Source organism: Melospiza georgiana, chromosome 9 (assembly GCF_028018845.1).
Source record: "Melospiza georgiana isolate bMelGeo1 chromosome 9, bMelGeo1.pri, whole genome shotgun sequence".
Classification (NCBI taxonomy): Eukaryota; Metazoa; Chordata; class Aves; order Passeriformes; family Passerellidae; genus Melospiza; species Melospiza georgiana.
The window spans coordinates 17,585,328-17,607,461 of NC_080438.1; the positions used below are offsets into that span (position 1 = coordinate 17,585,328).

At 43.6% G+C, this 22,134-nt stretch overlaps 2 protein-coding genes across 2 annotated transcripts; both read left to right on the top strand.

Annotated features, from left to right (window-relative positions):
* Positions 1–191: 191 nt before the first annotated feature.
* On the top strand, positions 192–5,633 carry BCL10 (BCL10 immune signaling adaptor). The gene is made up of 3 exons (XM_058030155.1): positions 192–284; positions 2,339–2,627; positions 3,659–5,633. Exons 1-3 carry the CDS (start codon positions 201–203, stop codon positions 4,024–4,026), a joined length of 741 nt encoding a protein of 246 aa, XP_057886138.1. The 5' UTR covers positions 192–200; the 3' UTR covers positions 4,027–5,633.
* A 1,593-nt stretch (positions 5,634–7,226) lies between these two features.
* Positions 7,227–9,524, top strand: C9H1orf52 (chromosome 9 C1orf52 homolog). Its single transcript, XM_058030193.1, has 3 exons — positions 7,227–7,484; positions 7,575–7,782; positions 8,961–9,524. The coding sequence occupies exons 1-3, from the start codon at positions 7,227–7,229 to the stop codon at positions 9,047–9,049; spliced, it is 555 nt and encodes a 184-aa protein (XP_057886176.1). The 3' UTR covers positions 9,050–9,524.
* The last annotated feature ends 12,610 nt before the right edge of the window (positions 9,525–22,134 follow it).

The window sequence follows — 22,134 nt, forward strand, 5'->3', positions numbered from 1 at the left end:
GGGGCCGGGGCGGGGCGCGGCTCCTCAGCGCTCATTGGCCGGGCGGGGCCGGGCTGGGGCGGGGCCGCGGCCTGTACCGGCTGGGGGCGGGGCGGAGCGCCGGCTCTGAGCGCCCATTGGCGGATGCGGGCGGGGGCGGGGCCCGGGCGGAAGCGCCGCCCCGCGCGGGTTTCCCCAGCGGCGCCGCCGAGGGTTCCGCCATGGAGGGCCCGGGGTCGTGGTCGAGCTCGGGCGGCGCGGGGCGGCCGCTGACGGAGGACGAGATGGCGGAGGTGAAGAAGGATGTAAGTGGCAGGCGGGCCCGGGGCTGGGCGCACGGCCCGGGCGCGGAGCGGCGAGCGGGGCCCGGGCGGGGGAGCGGAAGCGCTGTGGGAGCGGGCGGGGGACGCGGCGCGGGGGCGGCGGGAGGCACCGGCCCGGCCCGTGGCGCGTCCGGGAAGGCGGCGGCGAATCTCGAGCGCGGCTCTGCCCCCTGGAGCCAGGCTGATCGTGACCCGCGTACCCCGGGCCGTGCCCGGCCGTGCTGTGTCCGCTGCCGCCCGCTCGCCCTGCCGGGGCCGCGCTGCTGCGGGCTCGGGCTGCGGGGCTCGGGCCGCCCGGTGCCTGCGCCGGAGGCAGCAAACGGGGGGAGTAACGTGGAACCCAAAGCTTGGCTGAAAGTGCGTGTGCTGTCCTGGTGCCTGTAAAACTCTTAATTAGAAAGCGTGGATTTCTACGTTATGTATACTTAGGGATTTTTTATTGAGGCTTGTTGTTCTTTATTTTCTTGAGTTTTCCCCTATACTTATTCATTGATGTCTGGAATCTGATGGAAGACTTCATCCTCATTCGTTCCGGATTAATTTATCTCAACGTGAGACTGAAAAGCAATGTACCAACCAACCTCAAAAAGTGATTGCTTAATTAAAAAAAAAAAAAGTAAAATCGCTGTTTGTCACTTATTTATTGCCTATCCATGGTTCTGTTTGTAATTTACAGTCTCTTACGTTTGATTCATTGGGATTTTTTAATACTCTTTTAAAGTACAGTGAATACTGCTTGTAGTTTGGTTTTTGTTTCTTTCTAGTTTTATGCTTAAGTGATTTCCTTTGAATGCTTTGTCATAGTTCTGTGAGACATGTTTTCAAGCCAGTACTCGTTTCCACAGGGTAATACTGCAATAGGTGGCATTGGGTAGTTACACCAAAAAAGGATAAAAGCCACTTGAGTCAGACACTGTAGGTGTGACACTGTAGGTGTGTTATTGTGGGTCAGTGACTGAACCCAGGGCTGCAGCTCACAGAAATGCACGACTGTCACTTCAGCCCTTAACCTTACCGGTCCTGCCACAGTACTTGGAGGGGAAAGGATGGAAATCTTAGGTAGAAACAAATAACATTTTATCATCAAAATGCAGTCCCATAAATCTGACTTTCGAGCTTCTGCAGTCACATTTTCAATGTTGTGGCTTCATGACAGACTCTCAGAGCTCTCTCAGAGCTGTTCAGGTAACACCGATGGGATCTCTCAAGCCAGGGTGCTGTGTCAGCATTAGCACTGTGTGTGACAGGGGACAGCACACCTCAGGAAGCTGCAGCTGGCAAGGACATCTTGGTCTGGGCAAGCTTGTCTTGAGGAGGAGTTATAAAGTTTGGAGTCTTGCAGTTAAGAGCTGAGAAGGATAAGGGTGAGCCATATAAAATCACTCATACAATGGAATAGGGTTACAAAAGACACAAAGCAGCCACTAATGTTGTTGAGAGTACATACATTTATGGATGAAAGTGCATGTGTTTTGGATGTCAGTAATTTGTTGAACCTGTCAATAGTATAAATAAATAGGCTTAAATTTTGTAAATAAATATGTTTATTTACAAACATTTTGAACTGTGAGTACATTCATGCTGCTGCTTTGAGACCACTTTTGCTCAATGCACAGAAAACATCAGTAACTGCAGTATTTTGGAGTTGTGTCTCAATGTGGCAATCAGATGATCAGTGAAAATGGGTGTATTTGTAGACAAAGTGAGTAGGTGCTGTTTGCTATAATTTCATTTTTACTTGACTGTTTTGAAATGTGCTAACCTCAGACCTTATGTAATCACATTTTCTATAAGTTGTCACTGTATTTCTTAACAAGCGTTGGAGCTCCTGAGTTCAGTCCAAGAGTTAATGAAAGTGATAATTAGGGAACAGTTCTTAAAAAAAACTTTTTACACTGAGAAAAATCTCAACTAAGTAACACAGCAGCAACCTTAAAAAATCTCTTGCTAACCTGCATCAAAATCATATAGGTTCCAACTACAGGCTTCTAAATGATTTGAAATGTTGGTTCATAGCAGTTTGTTTTGCTTTTCAGGCTTTGGAAAGGATGCGTCCTTACCTGTGTGATAAGATCATAGCTGAGAGACACTTTGATTACCTGCGCTCCAAGAAAATACTCACCAGGGAGGACACAGAGGAAATTTCTGCTCGATCTTCCAGTAGGAAAAAAGCTGGGAAGTTGTTGGACTACTTAGCAGAAAATCCAAAGGGACTAGACACTCTGATTGAATCTATCAGGCGAGAAAGAACACAGAACTTCCTGTTACAAAAGATAACTGATGTAGTGCTGAAAGTCAAAAATGAAAAGCTTGAAGCTCTTAAAGGTAACACATTTTTAATAATGTTGTGTAAGACATAGATTTTATTTGGAGGGTCTGCAAAATTAAAATCCAAAACTAAAATCTTCCTCTGGTATTTGGAACAACATGTTTGGAAATATTACCAGTTTGTGTTTAAGATCCTAGTGCATGTACCCTGGCTTTATCTGAAACATCCATCATAATAACAAGTAGCAAAAAAATCCCCTATTGTATTGTTATGATGGATGAATCTGTCTCCACATTTCAGTTTTGCTTTTCAAAAATGGGTGGTTATGTTCCATCTTGCATTTCTCTTCAAGCTGTTTGCTGCAGGGGCAGGATGCTCTGGTTTAGTTAAACTGTGTGTCAGCAGACGTGCAAGCAAATGCAGCTTGAGGGGAGTTCCCCTGTATGCCTTCACTACCACAGCTTTAAGGAGACACTGTAAATACATGTGTGTGTTTTTCCATACAGGCTTAGAGGTTTTGTTGACACCCAAACCTTGGAGTGACTGTGTGTGCTCATAGTTTAGGGCAGAGAAAGAAAGTATAGGCTTTCTACACCAAAAGTGTTACTTCCCCTTCCACACCCATCAAAAGGCAAATAAAGAAGGAAGAAGTATGGTCTAACCACAGAGATGAAGGGCCTGAGGTTTGCCCTGGCTTCAGGTAAAATAGCCTTAAATGCTGTCCATGTTGGAGCAGAACCAGCAGGTGAAGCTCTTAAAAGTTTGAAGAACACAGTGAGAAAAATCTAAAAAAAGTTGGGCCAAAGGGCTAAAGTGACTTTCTAAAATGAACTTTTAAGTTACAGTGCATTTTTGTCAAGCACTATCTGGTACTGAGTACAGAGAAACCATTCATATCAGCCTAGATAACCTGCATGTTTGTTTTCTAATTTGTCAGGAATTCTGGATGTCACAGGTGAGATGAAGGGTTAATCTGTTGAAAATATGGACAGTTGATTTTTGACAGTCTTACTGATATTAAATCACAGCACAGTTTAAGATGTCCTCATACTGTAATTAAATCCACTATCTGTTTTTTTTGTCTTAGGTTTAAGCTGCAGCACCTGTATGACCTCACTGTATGGAGGAACAAATAATCTTTCTAGATCATTTTCTGATGAATCAAATTTCCTGGATAAAACAAAAGACAAAGAATCTACCCAGATACATCACCCAGAAGAAGATTATAGCACCGCCGCATTTGTGTCTGCCGTGTCTCTTCACTCAATGAATTTGCCAATTGCAGAGATGGGAAGTTCACAGTGCAGTGTTTTCTCAGCCACCCTCCCGGGGCCTGGGGACCCTGGTGCACCCCCGCTGCCCCCAGAGCTGCAGGCAGAGCAGCAGGAGCCATGCACCAGCTCAAGTGACAATTGCTTTTTGCCTTTAAGGTCACGTTCTGTTCAGCCACAGTGAACGCAGAGACTTTCCTCTGTTCCTCTGAATGGTACTGAAACTTTGTGGGATGGCTCATAAAGGCTAAAAAATGTTTTCAAACTGTTAGGAAAATTGGAGGAAATAATCTATGCAATTTCTGTTTTAATTTTGTAATTGTGTGATGCTGGTGCTGCTTGACTTTTTTGTTTTGTTTTTAGGGAGCTTTGTACAAAATACTGTGGTGTTACAGCAACAAATGTTTGTTTTTTAAACCAATGTGTATAAGATTTCACATTTAGTGTATGAGATTTCATACCAGCAGATACTTTAGCTGGAATTACAGAACAAATGGGTTTTTTCTTTCTGCAGAAACTAACAAATCAACTTTTCTTAATGTTTCTAGGAAAGATGGTTAGGAAAAGTCCTGAATATAGAAAAAAATCTGAACTAAAAACTTAAGCTTACTTACCAAAAAGCTTAAACTCATTTACCAAGTTAAATGTTTCTCACTAGGATAAATTCTGCTCTCCATGTATATGTGTGCTGCTCCACTTGCAAAAATCCTCACAAATCTGGCCAAATCATGCTTATTAGCAAGGAGTTTCTTCCTTGTGTGAGCTTTGTCCTACTGGTACATCAAGAGGCATCAGTATCACAAATACACTTCTGCAGCCCTCAGCCTGTTCTTCTTGTGTATTAGTTAAAGATTCCAGATTTGAGATGCACTTTAAATATAATTTCTCTTTAGTACTGGAAAAGGAATGTAAACTGCTCTACTGGCATTGTGAGGGCTGTAAGAACACATTACTGTAGGATGCTATTAAGGAGCAAAGCTTGTATGCTTTGTCCCACTAGGGAAGTGGAGGAGAAGCTGTGTGACACAGAAGTATCTGTACCTGAAGGACTCTTGGAAATGTGGCACTTCAAATACCTCCTCTTCAAAGCAGACAGACAGGTTTACATTTCAAATTGTTTAGAGTCAAATGCATTCTTTTTCAACATGGGAAGGTTCTCATTTCTTGCCACCATGTAACACACTGTATTCCTCTCATACTGGAATTGTAGCCTACCTTTTGTGCACCTGCCTACAATAATTTCAAAATGACCTGGTGGATTCTTAATTTGACACATGTACAGCTGTGTTCTGCAGTACTACACTTTAAAGGGATGGGATGTTTTCAGTATATCAAAGGGTAGGTTTGTATTGAAGGTCCTCAGTTATTTTGGCTCTCATAGTGTACAGCCATGGAATGCAATGGCAGTGCACACCAGGGCAATATTACTAAACTGTTCTCCTTGTGTAGAGACAAGCCACCTGCAGGACCTCATGATAGTCTCTATAAATTGTTCTTCACAATTATTCTGTTTTGAAAGCAGATTAAAATAAAATGCAATGTTCAACTACCCTCCATCCCGAGTGTATGAACATCTTACACGTGAGAAAGATGTGTTTATAAAAATCCTTGTTTTTCTTGTCTACATCTACAATCATATAGTGTCCAGGCAGTGAAAATGCTTTTCAGTGGAACTGCTTAGATGGGATGGTACTCTGGAAATTAAGTTCCTAAATATGCAAGCCAAACTTTGTTCTTTAACAAGAAATTAAGGATAAGGATGAACTCACTCTCCCATTAACTTGAATTGTAGTTGCCACTTAAAGAGCTCTGCTTAGGCTTGAGTCCCTTCCTGGGTTCTTGTAAAGAGAAGAGTGAGCAGGGTTGGCCTTCACAGAGAAAATGCACCAGCTCAGGTGGAGGCTGCCTTGCTGCTCCCCATCCTGCCCCGTGCAGTGTGCAGGGACCACTCCCAGTGGAGCCTGCAAACCTGAGACCTTGAGTGAATGTATTGTCTTTCCAAATGTCTATAATGTGCCTTTTTAAAACGTATTTTTATCACAACTTTTGGAATAAATTCTTTTGTACAATTGCCTGTTTTTCTGTCTGCCTCTCTCATTTTAAAGATGTACAGGTTGCAAGAGCAATTCATGCCATTGCCTTGATGTGTGGTTTTGGTTTTGTGTGTGCGGGAGGCTTTTGTTCTCCTTGTCTTTTTAGAGAAGTCTGGTGGAAAGAGTGACTTGATGTGAAATGCCTGTGCTGTGCACTCAAGAGCAGTCTGTAAGGGAAACATGCATGTGAAATGAACAGCTCTGCTGCTTAAGCAGTTTCTGCAGTTCATGACTACTATTACTAACCTGATTCTTGCTTTTTTTCAAATGACTCTATTGCTCAACTTCCTACGGATGTGAGAAGAGTTGCTTCCAACCACGCATACCGATTTCATTCTTAAATTAAGTTTTTTATTAATAGCAGGGGAGAAACAAAAACTTTGAGTGCTGAGAAGCATGACTTGAAAAAGGATTTGCAAATGCTGCAGGCACTGTGGTGTCTCACTTCAGCGACTGTTTTCATTGTACTTTGTGTATAGGGCTTACTTCAAAATAATGACATGTTATTAATTATGAGAGATCAGCTGGATATGGTTTAGCATCTTTACGGTAAAGGAAGTGATCATAGTATAACCAAAACCCCTTCCTCAGATCTTATCCTGCTTCTGGTAGTAGAAGTAATCTGAACGTAGAATCATAAAATATGCTGAGTTGGAAGGGACTCATGAAGATCCCAGAGTCCAATTCCCAGCCCTGCACAGGACATCCCCAAGGGTGAGTGGCACCCTGTGCCTGAGAGTGTTGTCCAAGCCCTTCCTGAGCTCCGTCAGGCTGTGCTGTGACCGCTGCCCTGGGGAGCCTGTCCCAAACACGCTCTGGGTGAAAAAGCTTTTCTGATAGCCCACCTGAACCTGCCCTGCCCTCCATCCCCTTAGAGTGTTTTAGCTGATGCAGTAATTTGTGCATGAGTCAATCACAAGGGAGGTCTAGTACAAACTTGGTCCAACAATTTTGAAAAATCTCTTTTGGTAAAGATACCTCCTGGAGCTGTGCTGATCAGCGCTGCGCCTGCCCTGGGTTAGCCGGTGGTCGGACATTAAGGAAAACGTGTTTTCCCTCCGCTTAGCCTGCAGGTGTGGAAAGGGAGAAATGAAGGTTGGCTCGGTTTCGTGTCACATTTTCGCTCTCTGGTCACCGGAAGGGAAGCCCCCGGTACGGCGGAGCCCTCAGGCCCCGTTTCCCGCTCCGCTCCGCCAGCCCCGCGCAGCCCCGGGCCGGGCTCTGGCAGCCGCGGGCCGGAACCCTCGGCGCGGGCGCGGTTTCCGCGGGCGGTGCGAGGCGCGGCCCCGCCATGGCGGCGGAGGGGGAGGACCCGCTGGGCTATTTCGCGGCCTACGGCAGCTCCAGCTCCGACTCGGAGCCCGAAGAGCCGCAGCCCGACGAGCGCCCGGCGGGAGCCGCCGCGGCCTCGGGGGGCACCCCGGGGCGGCCGCGGCTGCCGCCGCCCGACGAGCTCTTCCGTCGCGTGTCGCAGCCGCCCGCCTTCCTCTACAACCCGCTCAACAAGGAGATCGACTGGGAGAGCCGCGTGCTGCGGGCACCCGAGGAGGTGCGGGGGGCGCGGGGTGAACTCAGGCGGCGCCGGGGCCGCCGCGGGCCCCCCGGGCCGCCGTGACGGGCGCTCTGCTCTCTCCCGCAGCCCCCCAGGGAGTTCAAGGTGTGGAGGAGCAACGCCGTGCCCCCGCCGGAGACCTACAGCCCGCCCGAGAAGCCGCCGCCGCCGGCCCCCACCCTCGACATGGCCATCAAGTGGTCCAACATCTACGAGGACAATGGCGACGACGCGCCCCGCCAGGCCGGCAAAGCCAAGTTCCTGCCGGACGAGGAGCAGGAGCCCCTGGAGTCGGGTGAGCCCCGGCTGAGGCGGCTGTGCCTCACACGGAGGGAGGCTCGGGCGCTGCCGGAGCCCGGCTGGGCGGGCGGGAGGCTGCCCCGGGTCCCGAGGGAGCTCTGCCGGCCTCTCCTGCTCCACCGCTGCCCACGGCAGAGAGCCTGGCCGCAGGGCTGGGGCACTGCAGGGCCGGTGCTTTGGCTTTGCTGGATCCAGCACAGACCCTCGAGCAGCCCCTCTGCTCCTCTCCCCCTCTGTCAGTAGCAGGGAAGCATTAGAGTCAGTGGCGCTGTAGTTCTGTGAAACCAACAGGTTCACTCATGGTGCTGCTAAAGCAGAAGGTGGTGTAAAAGCCTCAGGTGCTTTACACTAAGGTGTTGGCCTTAGTTGTAGATGTAGGTCAGATTATTTCTATAACGTTTGCAAAACTTGGGGTCCAAAAGAGGAATCGAATAGAAGGTCCGTGGGACAGATTACTGAAGAAAATATTTACTATCCTGTTCACTTTCTGTGATGGTAAAAGCTGTAATGGTAGTTTAGGTAGTAAAGAAATGTTTGATAGGTGGGTGGATTTTTTTTGTTTTTAATTGCTGGAGAAAGAGAATAGCAATAACCAAGAGAACAGAACCAGAAGAAGAAATTCTGACCTTTCAGAATACAATGCTTTAATTCATTGGTAAAGTTGTGAACAAAGCTTTTCCAAAAGAAGGATTTTTTTGCTGTCTTGCCTGTTCTTTGGTTCTGGGTGTTCTTTCCCAGTAGCAGTTTTTATGTTTTTCTCCGTGTGTTCTATGTTTTCCCTGTCCATGCATTTCTCTTAGTCAGCCTTCATCCAAAGGAAGAAGGTAAAATGTTAATTGATTTTAACATTATGTCCTGCTTCAAAAATGTAATTTTCTCGCTTTTTCTGTTAGCTAGTCAAACAATATTTTTTTTTAGAACAGGTACTGTACAGTATCATAAAGCCTCTTTTCAGTTACCTGCAGTGGTTTGTGGCAGTGGTAAGAAGTAACCATTCCTGTTCTGCCCACATATTGTGTGCATTCAAAAAATGAGGATGTTGTCAGTTAATGCTACAGTGTCTTTTTTCCAGCCGTCTCAGATGTGGTTAAGTCAGTTATTCTAAGACAGGGTGGTGTTTAAGACAAAAAACTGGCTTTGCTAATCTTGATTAACTCTTTCTTTTATTTAAAGATGGTGAAAAAGATGAGGAACCAGCTTCTGCTAAGAAACGTAAAGTAGAGTCTGGAGAACAGGCAAAGAAGAAGAAGAAGAAGGTATAAGCAGGATTTGTTTTGGATTTAAACATAATGAGAATTTCAAGGAACTTGGATTCCTCTGCTGAGATGGGAAACAATTATGTGTTTACTGCATTTCTCTCTCGGGTAGGGAATTTTATTTCTGTAGTGTGCTTGCCTTTTGGAAAGCACAAAATTAAATGGACAGTGTTGTGGTAGAACTTGTTTACTGAACAAAATTTAAACCTGTTTATTTGAAACAAGGATTTAGATGAAAGATTCATTGCCATGGATACTTGTGCTCATGCAGGTTACAGGGCTTCACAGTATTTTGTTTATCAAGAAACCTGGTAACGTGCGTTCTTCTGGACTGACTTTTCCATTGTGTCAAAACCTTTTATAAAGGAGTATATACTAAAGATTTTTTAGGTACTGGTCCGTGATATGTTCACATAATGTTGTTTTTAAATATATGTATAGACTGCAAATAGTCAATGGAATAAAACTACATTTGAAAACATCTGTGGTATAAATATTGCATTGCATGCTTGGTGAATAGGAGCAATGAATTGTGTATTATATGCCATTCACTGATATGTGACTCAACAGATTCCTCAGGGCTTTTTTGTTCAAATAAATACACAACTACAAATTGAAAAAAAATGGACCTAAAACTGAATTTAATATTTTATAGTTATTTTAATGTTATGGTATGTTCATCAGTGAAACATGAGACTAACTGATGGAGGGAGAATTGAAGCATGTAATGTGTTCTTCCTGAAACAAAAAATAGAATCAAGATATTTATGTGGACAAAAATTATGACAAAGCTGTGATAGAGTCTTTGCTGCCAAATTGTATTTATTTCAGTACAAACAGTTGGTATTCTTCTCAAAGTGCTAGCCAGTATATGTTGCATTTGTGGTATGCTGCTGAATGGGGTTTTGGGTCTGTATATGACAAGGTACCAGCTTGCACTGGATTGGAGAAAAGGTTGCTGTATATTTTCAGATAAAGATTCTGTGCCTTAGAAAATCTGCAGTGAGATTAGTGCCTGCTAATAGAGATTAATGTAATTAAATTGTTAATGTAAAAATTTTTGTTTTCTATTTTTCTTCTGTCTTGGACTAGCTTTACTTTAGCAGAGCAGATTCTGTATACATATGTGCTAATATGATGTTAATATTTTTAAGTGATTTTAAGAGATTTTTTTTAACCTCAATATATAGAAATTGTGGTGTATTAATTTTCAGTGAATATATGAAGTTGTTAAGAAGTTATGAGTTATGCAATTCTAGCCTTGGCAGTGTGATAATGCTTTATCTGGATCCTTGTCTACCTGCAGACTGCATCTGCTCCTTGGCACTTTCACAGGCTGTGGGGCCAAATCTGTGATATTTGACACAGATGAGGGCTCCACCTTTCCTATTGCAACCCAGACACCAGCCACTGTCCTAGCAAGCTGCAGGGTGAGGGATACTGTCATGGCAAAGCTTGTGGAGTGCCAGCTCTCTGTAGGGTTTCTCAAAGTACTCCAGCTGCATTTTTGGGTTTTACAGTACTTGTGTTTGCTAGTGCAATGCTCCTTGAAGAGTGTTAGAGCTGAAGGTTAATGTCACCAGCTCTGGAGATAGGATGCATTCCCATGACTGCTGTGACCAAGGAGGCTTTTGTCCATTTATTTTTTGTTATTCCACAGGGCAGCTCAGGAAGTTATCCTGCCAATTGCTCCTTTTGTTTTCAGACCATGTGATATATATAGTATCCAGTTTTCTTGAAGATAACACCATCTGATACTCACTTTCCAAGGAGAAAACCAGCCTGTCTAGCTTGGGAGAAGAACAATTAATTGTATTTTTTGCAGGTTGAGGGAATCTTCATGATAAGCAGAGACCATGGCAGCTTCCCTGTTCAGGAGAAATGGCACAAAAACTCTTTGCCTTTTTCTGAAGTAAGACATCTGAAACAAGGTTGTGAGAGCCTGTGTGAAGCTGAATTATCTGGATAGATTGGTTCTGTAACTGGAAGTTTTTTGGTAGAGATGCTTCAGTGCATCTTCAGAAAGAGATGATGAGAGAAGTGGTACAATGCTGCAGCTTCTGAAGCAACTCAAAAGACTTCAAGAAACAGAATTTTATTCAGTTTTGAAAATTTGTCAACACATCAGGCACTGTGAAATGTGAGTAAACACCAGCTTAAACTGATAGCTCAGATGTTCAGAAAATCTCTGACTATAGAACAGTTTATCCTGGATTATCTTTCAAGGGAAGACTGTGATAGTGAACATACACCCTTGCTGACAAATGGGGAAGATTGCCTCTGAAAATTAGTGCTCTATTAACTCATAATTCTACTATGTTTATGATGAATAAAATATGGTTACAATCATTATGTGTATTGGGGGGAAAAAGGCAGTAAAATTGCATACAGGTTTGATTTGAGGAAATTCTCTTAAAAATTTGTCAAAATCAGAAAAATAGTGTCTGGAATGTAATTAATTTGCAGTGAGCACATTGCATTGCTTCAGATGGTGGCACAATAGCAGCTGCAGTACTTGGCTTTCCTGGAGATGCAAGATGAGCTGGAAAAGAAGAATTCATACACTTCAGTATAGAAGTAAAGGTAATGGTGAGGGTAATGGCAGGCAGTGCTCCTTCCCAGAAGAGCTGACAGGGAGGTTGTGGAAAAGCATCCCTCTGTTACTGTGCTGTTCCTGTTCTTGATGCAGACCACTGCTCTTGAAGTGCTGATTTGTTAACAGATAGTTTGGGATAAGCTTAGTGCAGCCAATATGAAAGTAAGCCCAGAGAAATGTAGTGTGTTCCATGAAGAGTGATTTATTGTGAACCTGGAGCCAGCACAGGAAAGGGGTTTTATCATTGGAGAGAAGGAGAAGCTGTGCAGTGCTGGCTCGGTCTGGTGACAGGAAGCTCCTTTGCCAGCTTGCTAATCTTAGAGAATCAGGACAAAAAGATGCAATGCTTTCAGTCTTTGCAGGCTTGAAAGGTTCTTGTTCCTGTTTATGTGTTAGTTTGCTCATTTTATCCAAGCCCCTTTGGCCACTGGGCACAGATGTTTGTGCTTTTGCTTTGGGTGTGGATTGGATGTGAGAACAGTGCAGGACTGTCTTAAAAGCATGGAGGATGTTTACAGCTGAACTCTGTGTTCTTGCAGGATAAATGGTTGTACCAGGGGAAAGGGACCCTGGCAATGCCTACAGCTGTGCAGCATTTCCATTTTGAGAAATGTTGTTTAGGGACAGCCACAATTCCTTGTTAGACTGGAAGAATCTGAAAGGTTGTTTTCCCAATGCTGGACAAACGCCAGGACCTCGGGCCTGGGCACAGCCATGGTGGTACCAGTGCCCTACAGAGGGGCACTGCTGACAGGCCAGTTGCTCTTGCAGCAGCTGAGTGGGAATGGCTGTCCAGGCATGGCTCAGGAGGAGATGCCAACCCCCGTGTAATTCACAAGAGGGCAAATGTTAGAGGAAAAGAATTCTCAAAAACACTGGCACAAGGTGTGATTAGAAAACCCTTGAGCAAATGGAGGCACCTTGCTAAGAAATCTGATTCCATTACTGCCAAAGGCATTTTCTGGCTGCACTGACTGAGGTGAAGTCCACCAAATGAGGTAGCAAGAGGCAGTTATTAGCTGGGCAGGCAGTGGCTGTCTCAGAATGTCAAGACTGAAGCAGAAGCAGGATTTTTGTCCAACAAAATATTGACAGAAAACTGCTGAGAAGAAATACTGTGTCTTCATTGCACAGGAGGCTTCCTGTGAGACATGGGAGTCTCAGGGAGTAGTTCTGGGACAAATATGTTGGTAGCAGTGGGCTGCTTTCTAAAAGTTTAAAAGTCATAATCAGGAACCAATAAATAGCAGGAATAATGGAGGGATAAAGATTGCAGTGAGCTAGTTCTTTATGCTGAGAGTATCAGACCAAAGGAACATCATCTCCAGAGGAGTCCACAGAATTTGTGTCACTGTTAGAAATGTGCAAAGATTGTTTGGGGCTGGAAGGCAGAGTCACAGCAGATACTGGAATAGGTTTGTGCTGCTGGGTCCTTTGAACTGTTTTCTTCAGGGCACTTCTGAAAAAAGCAGGAATTTACAGGGAAGCCTGTGCCTGTGGAGCTCAATTGATGTAAGAATGTAATGAATTCAATGAATGGAGATAAGCAGTTTTTGTTCTTATCAAATAATTTTATCAAGGCTCTTCATTTAGAAGATGAAGTGGTCTTCATCTTTAGAATGCTTTAGTCTTGGTAGCTTCAGAAGCCAAAGATGTATTTGCTTTGCTGTAGCTGTGAGCAGCAGCACAAGAACTCTGTATTTTCTTGTCTTCTTACAAAGTAAACTTGTTCTAAGGAGCAAACCCTGATTTTCCATCCCTTCCCATAACTTCTCCCACCCTGTGTTTCTTGCTGCAGATGGACTGATACAGAAACAAATAGAGGATTAATACAGGGTAACACCAGGAAATTGTAATGGGGACTTAAACCTAAACCACAGCACTTCTCAGGGGAGGATTAACACACTCTCCTCAAACCAAACCACCAAACAAACAGCCCTGCCAGCAACAGGCTCACAGCAAAAGTCATTGGGGAGTCTTTCTGTTGGAAGCAGAACATGGTCCAGCTTTGTTAAAAAAGTAGCTTCTCTGACACTGGTGAGGGATGTTCTGAGGAACCAGGCCAGGTAATGTGAGAGACTAATTTCACTTGTGTTGCAGAAAGGATCACTGCTATTTAATGAAGACCTAAAGCAGGGGTTTTTTTTACACACACAAAAAAGTTTCTCTGTTAGGCTTCTGATCTAGAAATGTATCACTTTCTGTGGTAATCCCTTCCTTAGGATTCATAAAATTGTATGCTGTGAGACTAAGAGTTTATACATTGTCTGAAATGATTCAGAGTTGCATTATTTAATGCAATTACAAGGTTGGTAATGGCAAGGACTAGTTCAAAACATAATGTTTTAATAGTTAGGGATAGTGGGGTTTGTACAAGATCTAAGGTTTGCTTACATTAGTGGCTTGTTCTCCCAGGGACATTTATGCATGACTCTTGGGTCCTTGTAAAGAACCTGTACCTCTGGCAGCTGTGTCACCATGATCTTTGGCAATAGTAATGAAATACTGCTTCCCCCTTGAAAACCTCTTCTTTTTAAAGTATCTCTGTAAAGGCTGTTTGCAGGTTTTCCAGCTGTGCTGCTCCAGCAGAGAGCGCTTTTGTTACTGCTGGCACGGAGCCTGTTGAATCATCTGCAGCTCAGCTTCACTCTACAGAACCCAATTCCCTTCTAATTTTCTTTCTAATGCTTGGTTAAGTGTCTCTTAAAACAGTACGCATCTATTTTGTTTACTTTCTTGATATCTTGCCCTAGACAAAGGCATTTTAAGCAGCATTTGCACTGTAAATTTCACATGATTTTTGAAGGCTGTGTGGGGAGATTACCATAATCTTTGCTCTCAAAAAAAAAAAATTCTTACATTGATGGATCATGGTGAAAAATGTTATTTGGCACACAATTTTAGTCAGAAGTGTTTGTCTCAACCAAGCAGTGAAAATCAATATGAAAATAATGAATGGTTAAATGTCATGCTAAGTGTCTATTTCAGACAAACTACGGAGTTTCAAGGTTTCTAACTTAGAAGAGGAAAGCCCAAAAAGGGGTTTTTGATCTTGTGCGTGAAAAAGGTATAGTTGGTTTAAATTTAAGAATACTCAAGAAAAACTCTTCTTTCTGTAAAATAAGAAACTGAGGAAGAATTGGCTTTGAAAAATTGCATTTTTCTTATAATAGCATGGCCTTCTAACCTTCTTTCAGGGAAGGTTACAAAAATAAGGCTGGAATGTGCCTTCCCAAGGTGACCCAGCCCCTTGGGCTGCCCCAGGCCAGCCAGGCCCACTCCATTCCTGTCAGACCTCCTGGCTTTGAAGCAGTGCTGGAAGGGGAGGCAGTGATGCAGTAACAGTGACTGCTCAGAAGGGCCCCAGCAGCCCTTCTGCCTGTGCTGGCAGCTAGCTGCTTTAGTGAATCAGTAGAAACCAGCAAAAACATGCAGTTGAACTCTCTCTAGCAACTCCAAGTTTCCTTGGAACAGATTTTTGCTGAGGATTGTGTTGCTGCTGAACTGGGGTATCTCTGGACAGCATTTAACACTAAGGCCCTGCAGTTCACTCAGAAGTTAAATTTAAAACCAACTTTTTCTTCTCAAGCTTATTCAAAAGGAATGAAAATACCATTATACTTGAGAGAAGCAGTGGGGATTCTAGAGATGAAATAAACCCACTATATGTGTTTAGGGTTTTAATTACAGGACCCAATTTAGTTTTTCACGACATATGGAGCTGAAAGATAATGGTCTTGTTCACTGAAAATACCTAATGTGATTTGCTTATAGGGCAAATACTTCCAGGGCTGGATATGCCATATGGTAGGAAACTTCACCTGATGGCTGCTTTGGCTGCAGCAGGGCAGTAATGCTGGGGCTGATGCAGCTGTTTTCATGGACTGCTCTGAAATTCTGAGTTCAGCCAATAATGTGAAGGGGCTTAGATTAATCAGCTGGTTTATAGTGGGAATATATTGTAGACCCTGATTTTTTTCTTTTCCTTCTCATGCTGCAAAAATCCCTTAGATTTTAATAGCATTCTGCTGAAGTTAACCTGAAAAACTGTCACATTTAATAACAGCACTAATTCCCATGAAACTCTTGCAGATTTTCTATCAGAACTGTGTTTATATCCCAGATTGTGCATACACACTTGAGCATTAAGAACCAGAAATACTAGCAGCTGGGAAATTTGCTCCCCTGGCACTTGAGAAGTAATCCATTTCAGGTGATCAGTTCCATCTTGAACATTTGTTTGTTTTTTCCATTATATTGCTTACAGCTTTTGTTTGCTAAATTAGTAGCTCTTCTGTTTTATAAGAATAAGTTTTACTGACTCTCCTGGTTAATGCTATAGGGTTTGGGGAAGCTCTGTGTGAGTGGTTCTAATTCTGATATCTAAAGGATGCTCTTTAATCTGGGGCTCTATTTCCCTTAGTAAGTCGCTCAGCACAACAGGGGAGTGTCTGTAACGTGACCTCGTCCATGCTGGGGGCTTGCTCAGCTTTGCTCCCACAGGACCAACACCCAGCAGCCATCCAAGTGCGTTCAGTGCCCTCCTAGAGTGCATCCTCTGATGGGAGTTTCATCTGAAAGGAATCCAGCTGGTGCACTCTGGAAACCGAAGTGGAGTCTGCCAGGCTGATAGGGAGAGTCACTTCAAAAGCTGCTCCTGCTCCAAAGCGAAATACCTGGGCAGGCACACCCTGCTCGCTCGGCACCCAGCCCCTGCAGCACACACCTCTGCCCCCAGAGTACACCCTGCTGGGAAAACAGCTCTCCTCAATGTTTCTGCTCTTGGTAGCACGCCAATACCGCCCTCTAAAGTCAGCTCTTTCCTCACCTTAGCTTGTCTCTTTCATAGCAATTGATTCACCGGTTCTTATATTACAAAGGGTGGTGGAGGAGAGTAAATTGCAGCACTGCTCATTGCTTGTGGGTTCCCTGAATGGTAACGTTTTCCTTAGAGGTGCTGCAGTCATTCCTGCAAGAATCTACACATGTGGCTGCAATTCAGCTATGTATTAATCCCACCACAGGCAATGGAAATTCTGCTATCTATGAGCTAATTGCACATGAGAATTTACAGTGCTGGGACAATAGCAGTGAGCCTCTGTTTCTTGATGGGGCTGATGTCTTGTTGTGCACCTTGCAGCAGAGTAAGGAAAGGGATTTGTGCTTTTTTACTCCTAGAAAGAATGGATTCCTTTACCTTTCTATGCTTTCTTCTCAGGAAAACTTCACTGAATTTTGTAAGCTTCACTGAAGCTTACAAATGCATTTTTCAATTTAATATAGATGTCTTAAAAGATTAATTTCTCCCTGAAGACATTTGGGCAAGGTGGAAAGCGAGATTGATCATTTCCAGATGTTCTTCGTTGACAGGCAAGAAAAATTCTGCTTCAGGTTAACGCTTGTGAATGCACTTTAAAAACACACATTTTGTATACAGACCTGCCAGGGAGAGCACAAGCCAGTGCAGCAAGGACTGAGATGCACAGATTTGCAGTGTCATAGCTGCATTAATAAGGTAGGGCTTGCCCCTGCTGACTGGGCTAAAAGCCTTGGGAACTTCTCTCCCTGTAATCTCCTGGGGACTGGCAGGGGAGATGCATGTGCTTTCCAGACAGAAACACCACGTGCAGTGTGCTTAGAGGTAGACACTTGGCTCCATGGTATTTGACGAATCAGATATATTGAAATAGATAATTCACTGTTTCTTTGATATTTTAGGAACATTTCATACTGGGATTCCTAAACATGGCACACTACATTCTGGCAAGACTTGGCCCAGTGAATAACAAGTAGTTTGACTTCAGGCTTCTGGGAAGTACCCCAAATTAGCAAAGCAGGGAGAGCTGGTGTCCTACATGTCCTACATGTCACCTGGGAGGTCAGGCAGGCCCATGGAGCAGCTGGGCCCTGGTGTCCTGCTCCCTGTGTGCCTGTGTGGCTTCCCGAGCAGCGCTGCAGCATCACCCCTGCAGTTCCTGCACCATGGAGGCTCACCCTGGCACTGGCTGTCTTGCCTTGCAGTAATCTCCAGTGGCTACAACCTGAGGACTTCTTAGTGGCGAAAGATAAACATCAATCAGTTCTGTAGGAAACCCTGGGAAGCGAAGATTCTTCTTCAGTTTGTTCTGGTCTCTAAGGCAACAGCAGCCTGAGCATGAGACATAATGGAGCTCCTGCCTGTCAGCAGCAAAGGAAGTGCCTCCTTGGGAAGCAGTCCTTCCTCACAACTGTTGTCCTTCTCAAATGGTGTGTGGAACCAGAAATGCCACTGGAGACCAGGATGCCTTCATGAGTCACAAGCTGGTTTTCACTGGGTGGGCAGAGGAGGTGGGGGCAGTCAGCAGAACCAGCCCTGCATGTTGCCTCCATTGAATCCTGAAGGAATAGGTTCCATTGGAAGCTCAGTAAACCTGTCTGCTTTCTGAGGTTGCTGACTGCTAGGACTGTTTTAAGTAACTGACAGACAAAAGACTGATAAACCCATTTTCCTGCCTACAGAGGCCTCTGCCCCTGTGAGGGGCAAAGCTCAGAGCTCTGGGAGCATTACAGGCAAAGCCTCTCTGAAGGCCTAAGGAACAGGAATGTGAGGACTGCCATGGATGTGAGGTCTAGAGATGGTGAAAGTCCACTTCAGGAAATGAATCTTCTATGGAGATGTGTCATGGCACTTGTCCCAGGTCCCAAGCCTCAGATGTGACAGTAAGAGAGAGAAAGGCAGGAAGTAAAACTAAGGGGGGCATGATTCTCTGGGATTTTTCAGGTAAACATCTACGGGTCTTCACTGAGCCCCTATATTCTTTAGAAAGGAAAAATATGCTAGCTTAGGGCATTAATTGATTTCTTGTATCTCAGGAGCAGGCAAAGTAGATGGGGAAGATGACTTTGAAGTCAAATTTTGGAGTGTTTTCTATGAAAGAAAGATGTTGATAGAAAGAAGGGGCAGGACTGGGGAAGTAAAAGGAACATTCCAGTTTTTGTCTGTAAAGAAGGACAATGTGCTGTGCAAAAGAGAGCTTTGAATCCTGAGACAAGGTGTTGATGATACTGAGGTGTTAAAGCTCTGAGACTTGATACAGTAGTTAACAGAACATCCGTTTTACTGCCTCAGTAGTGTTGCTGAACCGATCTGTCAGTTTTGGGATTGTTCAGGGGGCAGTGCAGGAGGCAGTCTCTGGTGTTTGCTTAGGGTTCTTTTTTTCCCAAAATATGTGTATGAAGATCTGAAGAAGCACATTCAGGGTGTGTTTCCTCAGGGTTTTCCTTTCTCAGCCTGCTTTGCTGCACCAGTAGCTGCCCAGGTGGGGTCCTGCCTGTCACACACATGTGCAAGGTGCCAGCTCAGAAAGGTCACCTGGTGATGGGCTCTCAGTGCATGATTCAGCCTGTGACACCTGATGAACTGGATGCACAACTAGAATGTGCTATTTGGGGATACATCTTCCAAAATTTGCAGCTTTACAATCGGACCTGATTTTCTTTTGTTGCTGGTCATAAAGACAGAAGCCACTACACAGTTAAAATCTGTTTTGTTGTGTTTGGTTGGGTTTTATTTTGGGAAGAAGTGGGATAATTTTAGTTCTTCAGCACTGAAAATTAGATCAAAATCCTGGCAACTGTACAACATAAATGAGCAACCTTGCAATAAAGGGGTTTTTGTCACCTTGGAAACACAGTTTGAATAAGCTACTTGGAGTAATTTTAGTTTCAGGCTTTCCTCTGCCCTTGTCCCTCCCATGCAAATTCTGGTTTTACACTCAGTATATCCGGTTTAAATGTGTTTCTTTCATAAATAGACAACAGGGGAATTTGCCAGACAAAAGTGGAAGTACACTGAAAATGACCTTGCACATGATGTTTCAGAGCAGAAACTGGTGTTTGGAAACATACAAAGTAAAACCCATCCAAAAATAGATTTTAAAATCAGTCATTTTAGATCTCAGAGGTCAATGTAAAAAACCCAGAAGCTTAACTTCAAATTATTGTTTTTTATATACAGTGGGTCTTGTTATTCTGGAGAATATGGTATTTAGGAAACAAATTTTAGCACTAAGAAGCAAAGCTGAGGAGTTAAATAAGGAGAAATACACATTGAAAAGTTGATGTAATCTATTAGATATACATTCTTTCAGAATCCCCAATATTGTGATATTGTGAAATTTGTTGTATTGAAATGCTGTGGGTCTCTGTTGTGAACGTTACACAGATTATCCTGGGGCATAGCTGGAAACTCAAGTAATTAGAGAAGAGATTAGGATAAAGTAGTGCTTCTATCCACTAAAGAATGTAAATATTTTGAATATTTTCAATAGCTCCCACTTCTCTAACAGGTCTCACCTGAAGAGTGCCCTTACTGTGAGTGCCCACTAGAGAAAGCATAGAAGCCTTTGTAGCCGTTTCTGAATACTTGATCAGCTGAGACACAGTGACTTTCCTCTCCCATGGAGACAATATTTCAATTTGCTCTTTTAAACAATTGATTTTCAATTATTTAAAAGAGTAAATTGCATTTGAATATAGATATTATTGTCCAGGTGATATCCCTGGAAGCTCAGAGGAACCCATGCAGGGCTGGCTGGTGGTGCCTGTGCCAGTGCCTGGTGTCACCTCTGCCCCCAGCAGAGTGGTTTGCCAGGCTGGGCAGGGAAAAGTGCCACCCAGGACCATGTGCCACAGCCTGAGCAGCCACCAAAGACCAGCAGGAAATTACTCCAGTTCATCATGAGACACGATGAGACAGAACAGCTGACTAACATTGGGTTAAATACTTGGAAATGCTTCCTAACTACATGACCACAGGATGAGGTGAGGTCGTTGGGATAATAATAGGACCACATAACTCGAGATATTTAAACCCAGATTGATTTGAATATGAGCAAATGGAGGAGATGTGTGATTAAGGGAGCACAAATGAGATTCTAAATGTATTTTTCACCTCCATTTCCATGGATTCTGTTTTGTCTTCCAGGAGTGATTGAATGTTATGATGGACATCAATAATGCAAAGAAGCTTGACCATAGCACCTTCCCATGAGCTGCTGGCTTTTACCATTCCTTGTTATCACAGCAGTGAGTGAGTGCTGGGAGCAAGCTGTCAGCAGACAGTAGGCAGCAACTCTGGCAAGTTTGCAAATAAGGGACTTTTTCTGCTGCAGCCAGCTGGCTCAAGTATTAATCTCCTTGCTGCACTGCTCTTTACAAGTCAAAAAAGATCATCAGGTCAAAACATGCATCCTATACTGGCTGTCCAAAGCAGGAAAACCTTTTCTCTGATGAAACACAGTTTTACTTGATCGGTGCACTCCAGGACATGCAAAAAACCCCTCCATGGTTCCTCACCATTAATGTCTCTGATTGCTCCATTTGACACACACACAATAGAGAGAATGAAGAGAATATTTCAGGTATGAAATTCCACAGATCTCTCAGCAGCCTAAGGTGATATGCTGTGTTTCTCTGGCTTTTTCCCCCCCACATTTGTTTTGGCTTTGTAACATACAGGATAACTATAATGAAATTATCTTTATGCACACTTGTAAAGTTTTTTGAGTAATAAAATTATTTAACTTATGTAAAAGAGAAAAATAGACTAGGTCCTTTCACCTTTTAAAAGTCATTGCCAGATTTTGCCTACAGAAACATCTGTTACTTAAAATTTAAGATTATGAAAACACATCTTTAAGGCATCCTTGTGATTATCTTAAGTCAAGTATTTTGAGCACCACACAGTATATACTGTTCTTTAAAAGGATCAGTCTTTCAACTGAAGGATGTTTCCACTTTTTTTCCTATATATTGCTTTTCCTGATAGCACATTCAGAAGTCTCTTATACTTTGTGAAACTTTGTCTCTTATTCTATGTGAAACTGAGAGTTTGAAAGTTGATTATTTGAAAAATGGCTATTTCTAAAGGTAGAAGTGGAAGAAAGGGGAATCTACTTTCTGCAAGTTCCTAAGAAGATGCTCATTAACTGTGTTCCCCCAGTCTGGCATTTTGTTGGCTGATAGTAGGTAATTGGAAGTCATTCAATTCGTACAGGGTTTTAAGTTTTGCAGACTTTTTAATAAATAAATTTTGCATATGCTGCATGCTTTAAGGCCCCATGCATAATGTGATTTATGACAGATGTACCTTGCAACATCCCCTGGGCTGTGTTGGGTGGCCTGGCAGAGCCAGCTGTGCTAAGGGGTCTGCAGGTGTCACAAGCTGCTGTTCAGTATTACAGGGACACAGCTTGAAAACCTTGTAGCTCCAGCTAGATGGGGGATGAGAGTCACAAATATTACATTTAATCTAAATTTGGATTAACAACCAAATTCTCTGAGAGCCTGAATGGTGGTGGAGACTTTGTGAAGGCACAAGGCCAACTAGAATGATGGACCACAGGTGTAGATGGGCGAGATCTCTATTTCTTCTCTGCCCTCCTAGGGCAGAAATGGCAGAACCATGAATATGACAGACAAATGATTTTTTACTGATTTCATTTCCATCACAGAG

Coding starts and splice junctions, on each gene's coding strand:
- BCL10 (XM_058030155.1), top strand. CDS start 201: ATGGAGGGCCCGGGGTCGTGGTCGAGCTCGGGCGGCGCGGGGCGGCCG. Junction 285..2,338: donor TGGCGGAGGTGAAGAAGGAT/GTAAGTGGCAGG, acceptor TTTGCTTTTCAG/GCTTTGGAAAGGATGCGTCC. Junction 2,628..3,658: donor AAAGCTTGAAGCTCTTAAAG/GTAACACATTTT, acceptor TTTTTGTCTTAG/GTTTAAGCTGCAGCACCTGT.
- C9H1orf52 (XM_058030193.1), top strand. CDS start 7,227: ATGGCGGCGGAGGGGGAGGACCCGCTGGGCTATTTCGCGGCCTACGGC. Junction 7,485..7,574: donor TGCTGCGGGCACCCGAGGAG/GTGCGGGGGGCG, acceptor TCTCTCCCGCAG/CCCCCCAGGGAGTTCAAGGT. Junction 7,783..8,960: donor GCAGGAGCCCCTGGAGTCGG/GTGAGCCCCGGC, acceptor TTTTATTTAAAG/ATGGTGAAAAAGATGAGGAA.